Source organism: Triticum dicoccoides, chromosome 7A (assembly GCF_002162155.2).
Source record: "Triticum dicoccoides isolate Atlit2015 ecotype Zavitan chromosome 7A, WEW_v2.0, whole genome shotgun sequence".
NCBI classification, from domain to species: Eukaryota; Viridiplantae; Streptophyta; class Magnoliopsida; order Poales; family Poaceae; genus Triticum; species Triticum dicoccoides.
Window position 1 is genome coordinate 704,154,595 of NC_041392.1, and position 10,037 is coordinate 704,164,631.

Below are 10,037 nucleotides of genomic sequence, written 5' to 3' on the forward strand. Positions count from 1 at the left end.
AAATCCCACTTGAAGCTCTCTACTTGTTCCTCCCTGATCAAGACACCAGCAAGTATAATGCTCTGAAAATGGTTGTTAACCCCAACAAAAAGACCAAAGGTTTTTCATGTAGGTTGTGTTGAATGTAACCACATCACTAAAATACCTGTACTGCATTCGACCGCTTCCGTTAGTCCACATGAGGTTTTTGACCTTACTTGATTTCTCTGCCAAAACTTTATATGTCAAACCAGGGTCATCATTGACAATGTCTGCAAACACCTCCAAAGTCTTCCTAACATCGTCTTCTGCCTGCTCACAGCTGATCTTCCCACACATGTTCCTTAGAGTCCTCTTCGTGAATGGCACCTTCTCGATCGACCCAAAAAAAACTGCCAATGATGTTTTTTTTTTGACAGAAAGACTGTAAGGGAACCCCATACAGTATAATTGGTGCAACAAACTCAAATTACAAGTACCATGCCTTGAACCTGGGTGGGTGGGAAGGCATCAACCCCTTCCCACCACTAGGCCATGCCTTAGTCTGCAACAAACTTCCAATGATGTTGTACACCTTTCCAAGATTCACATTATTCTCCCTTAGCTGCTTTATCAAATCTTTAGTGTACACATCAATGTGCTTGTGAGACGGCCCGTGCACTTTTTCACCAATCGTCAACGACATAGAGTGGTTGTGGCTTTTTCACGGTGCTCTGTGATGTATCAACTGTTGTCTGCTGCGAGCAACAACCTAATCAAGGCCGGACACTGACATCTGCAGGACCGTTCTCTGTTTCCGGTTTGCCCTGCATGTTTTTCACCACGACAAATCGGTCAAACACTTCCCTACGCGCCATAGAATACATTTCGGAAATGAAAACTCACCGAGCACCCGCACACAATCTGTTGCATGCACTTTGTCCTCTCCGTGTTCAATCTGCTTTTACCATAGCTAATAGCAAAGCCTATCTCCCATGAATACAGATTGTAGAAGTCGCATGCCTCACCTAACGAATCAAAATTCAGCCCGAGTTCGGGCGTTATCACACTCTTCGACGACTCTTCCGCATACTTGCAAATCGACTGCTCCATAGCAATAATTCAGGAAGGGCATGGTGTCCTGTCTGCTGGCGCACTACCCAGACGTAATCTGCGATCATGGAAACCAAAATTCAATTTTTCTTTCCTAACATTTTTTTCATTGTACGGAACAAGGCTAGCAACATGGTGCCTGTGGTTATTCCTGGGGGTTAATATGGGTGCGGTAACGAAGTGGTCCAATTTGTTCAGATTAACTGTCCAGTTTTTAACTGCTAAGTTTTAACTGAATACTGTATAAGCAACACACAAATAATGTTCAGTCAGGACAGGAGACATAAAAGATGTAATCCTACAACTCCACGTATTTCATTTTGTACCCTTTTGTCCACCCACGGGCCTGCAGATTGACTCTGTCAGTCGATACGCAGACCTTGTCGGCGATGAATCAGGTCGTTGCCGGACTCCAGCTCGTGTACTATTGTTATCCTCGACGCCGATTTGCTGACCACAACCATAGCCAAAGTCTGATTCCGCAGGGAGGGCAACTCCTGGTCCGCTGTTTACCAACAAGGACATAGGGACCGGATCTGGCTGCTCATGACTATCGGCAAACTCCTCATGTAGGGGGAACATGAGAATCCAACGGCAACGGCGGCGGCCATGGCGCGTCAGTGAAACACACTGAAAATTGCTAAAAAACTTTGCAGATCTGAAGTCTCTAACCTGTCAACGGCATTGAGGAGGAACTCCATGCCAACATCATCCATTCAAATGGGCACCAGCGCAAATCAGGGTTCGGCAAAGGTTTCCAGAATGAACAACGACGTGCTAGATGGACCGGGGGATTTGGATGGGGGCGGGTGGCCGCCTACAGCCAATGCGCGCATGTGTATCACATAGACGTGTCTGACAGACAGCTCAGCTTTTACCCCGACGTCCTGTTCCCCTGATCTGATCCTAGGCACGGTAAAAACACTAACACTCTGGTCGACGGACCAGCTATCTCACGCGTCTCCGTCGTCCCACCGCTATGTCCTGGGTCCCATGTGCAATGCACTGTTCCGTCCCGTATTTCACCTCCCGCCTGATTTCCACAATTCAGCGTCAGATGCGTCAGGCCTCTTTTCTCGTATCCCGAGCGTGGAACGGAAGGAGAGGATATCGGGACTAGCTGGGCTCGGGCACCAAATCGCCTTGTCCACCATTTCTTACAAATCAGGGTACATAACAGGAGAGAAAGGGAGGGAGAGGGGTGAAAAGAAAACAAAATAGGAGTGCAGAATAGGAGAACAAAGGGCAAAGGAAAAGGTGACTACCTTGGCCAGCCCGCAATCCATTCTTGGATAGACATAAGTTCCTCTTTTTTAGCGCTGTTTGACCAGAGTTTAACCATGGCGTGCATTGTTTCGCAACTAGCCCGGGGCGGGGGTAGTTATGACATCGAAGACCCTTCGATCCCTTGCTAGCAAGATAGATCAAATTAAAGTGATTGCAATCAGCTCCCAAGATTTTCGTTTGTCTTCAGAGTACAGAGATGAACTTTCCTCCGTCAGTAAAAATGTCCGCCGGTTGATCCACATCACTCATTCTGACGCCGAGGAGTTCCCAAATATGTTTCCTTCTGCTGCATTCCAGAACCAGGTGAGACAGTTTCATGGTTGCTGCAGCCAAATGGGCAGTTGTCATTGTCGACGATTCCTTGGTTTTTCAGAATCACCCTAACTTCAATCCTGTGTTTGACAAGTAACCAAGCAAAGACTTTGCATTTTTTGGGTGCTGAACAGTTCCAAATGTTACTGTTCATGAGCTCGTAGCATTTTCCAACAGAGAATGGTACTTAGTGATTCATATGAAGGGCTCGGTTGTCCAGAGACCCCTCTTGGAGACAACAGAGTTGAGGAAGAGTGCAAGTGAATGGAGCTCGTTGTCCGCCCGATCAGACGTGATATGTCGAGTGTGAATTATCCATTCTCCGCCTCTCCTACAGTCCGCAACAGAAATGTTAGGCCTGAGCGCATGAAAGTAGATGGCAGGGAATTGGATATAAAAGGGGCCGTTAGTAGGCCATTTGTCTTTCCAGAATGAGGTTGCCTCCCCATCTCCGATTTGCACACAAGTCACCTCTCTCTAACCCCTTAAATGAGTGCTGATTTGTGACCATGCTCTTGTATTAAGAGGGAGGCGATCATCTACATCCCTGTTATTGAAATGAATTATTCTGACCCATCTTGCCCACGGAATGTTTGGCGCTGTAAGGAGGCGGTGAACAAATTTCATCAGAAGACAATCATTTTGAGTACTTAATTTTTTAATTCCAAGTCGTCCTTGAATTGATCGACAAACTTGGTCCGAAGTGGCCAAGCAATCAGCTCCTTTAGTCTTCTCTTTTCCTTTCCAAAGAAACAATATCCTTAATCTGTCAATCTCATTAACTACCCATTGAGGCAATTTGATGCATGACATAAGATAAGCAGGGACAGCTGACAGAACTGATTTTGTAAGCGTTAGGCGACTTCCCTTTTTTTTGTTGATTATACTTCACCTAGATTTGTGCGGCCATTCTCTCTTAATCCCCTTGATTTTTTGGAGATTACTTTGCAGTGCTTATTTGCTTTGTTGGTCTTGTAAAAAATGTTATGTGCTTTTCACGTAAACACTTGTTTATTCATAAAAATGATAACAGTCAAGACTGCCAGCTGAAAGAAGTGAGCCAGTTGATATCTCCTATGTTTCCTTGATGCTGACATAACTGACTGATGAATTGGTGTTGTACATATTTAGCATTGCACTATGTAGTATTTTCTCACTTGGTTTTGTAATACAACTGAACATGTTGCCCGTCAGGACTTTCTGTAGTATAAGAAAACATTTAGGCCTTGTTTGGTTAAACCTCTCCTGGAGGGGATTGAGTGAGATTTTGACTTGTATGGGATTTAATCCACCCCAATCCACTTCAATCCCCTTCAATTTTGTTGCAACCGAACAAGCCCTTAGGGTGCAGAAACTCCTGTTACTTGTGACAAACTGGATTTGCCTCCGAACTAATACCTTGGGATAGCAATGTTTAATTTTGGTTTCTTATTCCCTCGAGCAACAAAGCTAGTGCATGTTGTATTGTTATCCAATTCTTACATGGGATTTGGTTGGTATTGGTAATGCAGCAACAGGAAGCAGCAATGATGGAGCCACCGTCAGAAAATGCCATGCCCATTGTGATGGTTGACACTGAGGCACAACCTTCTGAGACTGTGTTAGCCGTTGAGCAAACAGGGGAAGTGATCCCCATGATCATGGACCCACCTGCTCCCACAGCTGGGCCGCCACATCCGGCATCTACAGGAACTGGTCGCACAAGGCGTCCCTGCTATGGATGGATCTCTGAATCTGAGAGTGACTCGGACTACGAAGAATATCTTGCACGTCGACAGAAGCAGGTGCATGTCCCGGCCAAGTAGATGGGTGCAAGTGAAGCCACTTAACAGGTGCTGCTTCTGTCATCCGATCTTTCTTTGCTATCTTCTAAGTTGGTACTGTTAGTAGCCAAATTTCTATGCATAAGTTCATAGAACTGTTATTGTTCTCATGCTTTTGATCAAATGAAAACACTCTAGGATTTACGCTTCGTTGAATAAGAACACAAAGTACCATTCAGATTGAATGGTGAAATCAAAACTTGTATGCCATACACATGAGTTTGAAGTTATGTTCTGGAAAACTCCTCTGTTGGAAATGCTAACCATCGTTCTCTTGCTGTGGCAGAGAGGGGGCTGATCCACGGCGAAAGGAAGCAGGAGAACCGGACTAATTTGCAGTATTAATATATTGCTAGTACTATATTGTTAGCATGACGAACTGAATTTAAATGACACCGTGGCTCTAGTATATAAGTAAACCATGGGCTCTGGAGCAGACACTCTGGATGGCAGGGGCAGGTGTCGCTCCCATGAAGTACGTAAGAACAACATATATGGGTGCTTCTGACTATATTTAGGTACTAATGTGCTAGCGTGGCTTCGCCGTTGACGTTTGTATAAATCGCGACCTTCTTGGCTTGGCCTTGCTGAATATGTCTGAATCAGTGTGGACTATGGTTTATCTATGCTTGAAACCGCTAGCTATAATTTTCTATGAGACGATGTGGCTCAATGTTTCAATGCTTGCCGCAGGTTTTCTAAACGAAGATTTTGGCCTATGTTATAAGGAAATTGGGACGCACTGGAAATTGTCCTTCAGCCTTTTTCGAAGTAAGGAAGAACTGCGAATAATCCAGCGTGGCGTTTAACTGAAAAATCCCTAGAACCATTAAAAAAGAGCAGCTGGTATGAGATGCAATATATGAAAACGTTTGGCACAATGCTAGACAAAAAAAGCACAGATAATTACTGACATATTATTACTGAATAACATGATGCTTATGTTTAGGCAGGGAATTAGGTATATGCAAAAAAATAATTGTGCCAAGAGGTTGCATTTCCATGACTTGTCAACGTAAAGAGGCTATGTGCAATGGGGATCCGGTGTTGTGATTAAAAGCCTGATCTATATAGTATAACGCAGAAGTTCAGAAATAACACAAGAACATCTGCAGTATGATTGTATAATTTGCATGTTCATATCTAGCAAGTTGATATACCAACAAATAAAGTTAAAACAGTGATCAATATATAGGTTAAAAATATTATGCAAATGTCTGCAGTTTCATAGTTCCTTAATTTGAGCAGATAACATAAATAAGTCATAACATGTTTATTTCCTTTCTTTGCCTGGCCTGGTATATAAGATATTCATCAGCTCCTATCATATTTCCTTGATATACTTCCATGCTAATAAATAACATGATGGCAGACTATTAGGCTCTATGTGCATATCCAGGCTCAAAAGTACCGGATTTTTTTTGGAACAAAATTATTAAAGGTAAAAGACAGATAGCATGATAGCTTATGTTTTATAAAACTAAGAGCATCTCTAGCAGACCCCGCATAACGCCGACCTGCAAAACGCGTTTGCAGTTCGCGGAAAAACGGCTTTGCGGGCCGGCGCAGACGGCCCCGCAAAACAGACCAGCATAAAAGGATATTCGCGGAATATGCTTTTTTACGGGTCAGCTTTGCGGGGTCTGGTCTGGTGCCGCTCCCGCCGGCCCGCAAATCCTAAATTTACACCTCAATTTGACACAAGATAATGCATTTCTTTGTTTTTTCAGCAACATTGCATACATAGGACATCACCAAATCTTTGCTAGAATAGCAAGACCAAAGAAAACAAGAACCACAATTATGCATTTTAGAGGATTTCCGACTTCCATAACTACTCCCACTAGTTGGGCCAATATCTTCTCCATGCATTCATTGTCGATCTGCGGATTCTTGATTTTGCATTCTTCATTCTTCTTCTTTGGTTCTAAAGAAGTAGACGTTGCTTCGCCTGTGGTTGCACATGCAGCCGCTTCATTGCCTTCGATTCTACAAAGGAGTGCACAGAACGTTTATTAAGTTTCTTTCTATCAATAAATCAATGTATTCGTCTTCCCAAAACCAAACTGAGCATCCATCTTCCTACACACATGATGGTGTTCGAAATGAGCTATCGCAATTTAACCAAAGAATGCGGTGCCAAAGCCGAATGAAACAACACGTACCCCGTTGTTTTCGCATTTGAAGAACACCCATCCGGGGTGCTTCGGCGTGCCCGAAGTTAGCCGCAGAACTGTCCGCGTGCAGTCGTCGCACTGTATGAGCGGCATCGGTGAGCCACAGAGCCTCTACACGAGCGCCGAGCCTGGCGGACGACCGGCCGAATCCATGCCGGCAAACCGTCAGCAACGGTGACAGGACGGACCCGTACCTGCATGCGGCGATGGGACTTTGCCGGGGCTGCGCGAGGTGCTCCCCGGCCATTCCATCGTTTGGCGCAGCCACCGGCGGCCGGAATAGCCAAATTCGGGCGCCCGTGACGGAGGGCCACATATCTGCAACTTTCCGGCCCGTCGACGCATGAGGGGGGTGATGTCTACTACACAACCTTCTTCTTGTAGACGTTGTTGGGCCTCCAAGTGCAGAGGTTTGTAGGACAATAGCAAATTTCTTTCAAGTGGATGACCTAAGGTTTATCAATCCGTAGGAGGCGTAGGATGAAGATGGTCTCTCTCAAGCAACCCTGCAACCAAATAACAAAGAGTCTCTTGTGTCCCCAACACACCCAATATAATGGTAAATTGTATAGGTGCACTAGTTCAGCGAAGAGATGGTGATACAAGTGGTATATAGATGGTAGATAAAGGTATTTGTAATCTAAATATATAAAAACAGTGAGGTAACTAATGGTAAAAGTGAGCGTAAATGGTATTGCAATGCTAGGAAATAAGGCCTAGCGTTCATACTTTCGCTAGTGCAATTTCCCTCAACAATACTAACATGATTGGATCACATAACTATCCCTCAACATGCAACAAAGAGTCACTCCAAAGTCACTAATAGCGGAGAACGAACGAAGAGATTATGGTAGGGTACGAAACCACCTCAAAGTTATTCTTTCCAATCAATCCGTTGGGCTATTCCTATAAGTGTCACAAACAGCCCTAGAGTTCGTACTAGAATAACACCTTAAGATACAAATCAACCAAAACCCTAATGTCACCTAGATACTCCAATGTCACCTCAAGTATCCGTGGGCATGATTATACGATATGCATCACACAATCTCAGATTCATCTATTCAACCAACATATAGAACCTCAAAGAGTGCCCCAAAGTTCTACCGGAGAATCACGACGAAAACGTGTGCCAATCCCTATGCATAGGTTCATGGGCGGAACCCGCAAGTTGATCACCAAAACATACATCAAGTGAATCACGTGGTATCCCATTGTCACCACAGATACGCACGGCAAGACATACATCAAGTGTTCTCAAATCTTTAAAGACTCAATCCGATAAGATAACTTCAAAGGGGAAAACTCAATTCATTACAAGAGAGTAGAGGGGGAAGAAACATCATAGGATCCAAATATAATAGCAAAGCTCGCGATACATCAAGATCGTATCACCTCAAGAACACGAGAGAGAGAGAGAGAGAGAGAGAGAGAGAGAGAGAGAGAGAGAGAGATCAAACACATAGCTACTGGTACATACCCTCAGCCCCGAGGGAGAACTACTCCCTCCTCGTCATGGAGAGCACCGGGATGATGAAGATGGCCACCGGAGAGGGATTCCCCCTCCGGCAGGCTACCGGAACGGGTCTAGATTGTTTTTTGGTGGCTACGGAGGCTTCTGGCGGCGGAACTCCCGATCTATTGTGCTCTCGGATGTTTTTAGGGTATATGGAGATATATAGGCGGAAGAAGTACGTCAGGGGGGCCTCGTGGCCTCCTCGTAGAGCCCCCGACGTGCACTCCAAGTCTTCTGGGCTTCTTTCCTTCCAAAAATGAGTTTCATGAAGTTTCAGGTCAATTGGACTCCGTTTGATTTTCCTTTTCTTCAAAACCCTAAACAGGGTAAAACAGAAACTAGCACTGGGCTCTGGGTTAATAGGTTAGTCCCAAAAAATGATATAAAAGTGTATAATAAAGCCCATAAACATTCAAAACAGTAGATAATATAGCATGGAGCAATAAAAAATTATAGATACGTTGGAGACGTATCAGCATCCCCAAGCTTAATTCCTGCTCGTCCTCGAGTAGGTAAATGATAAAAACAGAATTTTTGATGCGGAGTGCTACTTGGCATAATTTCAATGTGATTCTTCTTAATTGTGGTATGAATATTCAGATCCATAAGATTCAAGATAAAAGTTCATATCGACATAAAAATAACAATACTTCAAGCATACCAACTAAGCAATTATGTCTTCTCAAAATAACATGGCCAAAGAAAGCTATCCCTACAAAATCATATAGTCTGGTTATGCTCTATCTTCACCACACAAAATATTTAAATCATGCACAACCCCGATGACAAGCGAAGCAATTGTTTCATACTTTTGATGTTCTCAAACTTTTTCAATCTTCACGCAATACATGAGCGTGAGCCATGGACATAGCACTATAGGTGGAATAGAATGGCGGTTATGGAGAAGACAAAAAGGAGAAGATAGTCTCACATCAACTAGGCGTATCAACGGGCTATGGAGATGCCCATCAATAGATATCAATGTGAGTGAGTAGGGATTGCCATGCAACGGATGCATTAGAGCTATAAGTGTATGAAAGCTCGACAAAAGAAAGTAGTGGGTGTGCATCCAACTTGGTTGCTCACGAAGACCTAAGGCATTTTGAGGAAGCCTATCATTGAAATATACAAGCCAAGTTCTATAATGTAAAATTCCCACTAGTATATGAAAGTGACAACATAGAAGACTCTCTATCATGAAGATCATGGTGCTACTTTGAAGCACAAGTGTGGTAAAATGATAGTAGCATTGTCCCTTCTCTCTTTTTGTCTCATTTTTTATTTTTTTATTTGGTCCTTTTCTTTTTTATAGCCTCTTTTCTTTCTTTTTTTATTTGTGCTTCTTTGGCCTTTTTTATTTATTTTCATTCGGAGTCTCATCCCGACTTGTGGGGAAATCATGGTCTCCATCATCCTTTCCTCACTGGGACAATGCTCTAATAATGATGATCATCACACTTTTATTTTCTTACAACTCAAGAATTACAACTCGATACTTAGAACAAGATATGACTCTATATGAATGCCTCCGGCGGTGTACCGGGATGTGCACTGATGCATGAGTGACAAGTATGAAAGAATTATGAACAGTGGCTTTGCCACAAATACTATGTCAACTACATGATCATGCTAAGCAATATGACAATGATGGAGTGTGTCATAAATGGAACGGTGGAAAGTTGCATGGCAATATATTTCGGAATGGCTATGGAAATGCCATAACAGGTAGGTATGGTGGCTGTTTTGAGGAAGGTATATGGTGGGTTTATGGTACCGGCGAAAGTTGCGCGGTACTAGAGAGGCTAGCAATGGTGGAAGGGTGAGAATGCGTATAATCCATGGACTCAACAT

General features: G+C 43.6%; 1 protein-coding gene across 1 annotated transcript in view; it reads left to right on the forward strand.

The window, feature by feature from the left end:
- The window catches only part of LOC119331790, a 7,569-nt gene extending 2,452 nt beyond the window's left edge, over nucleotides 1-5,117 (forward strand). Inside the window, exons 3-4 of the mRNA XM_037604963.1 lie at nucleotides 4,182-4,502; nucleotides 4,780-5,117. Coding sequence (XP_037460860.1) covers nucleotides 4,182-4,475 — 294 coding nt within the window. The 3' untranslated portion in view covers nucleotides 4,476-4,502; nucleotides 4,780-5,117. The remainder of the gene's footprint in view (nucleotides 1-4,181; nucleotides 4,503-4,779) is intronic.
- The last annotated feature ends 4,920 nt before the right edge of the window (nucleotides 5,118-10,037 follow it).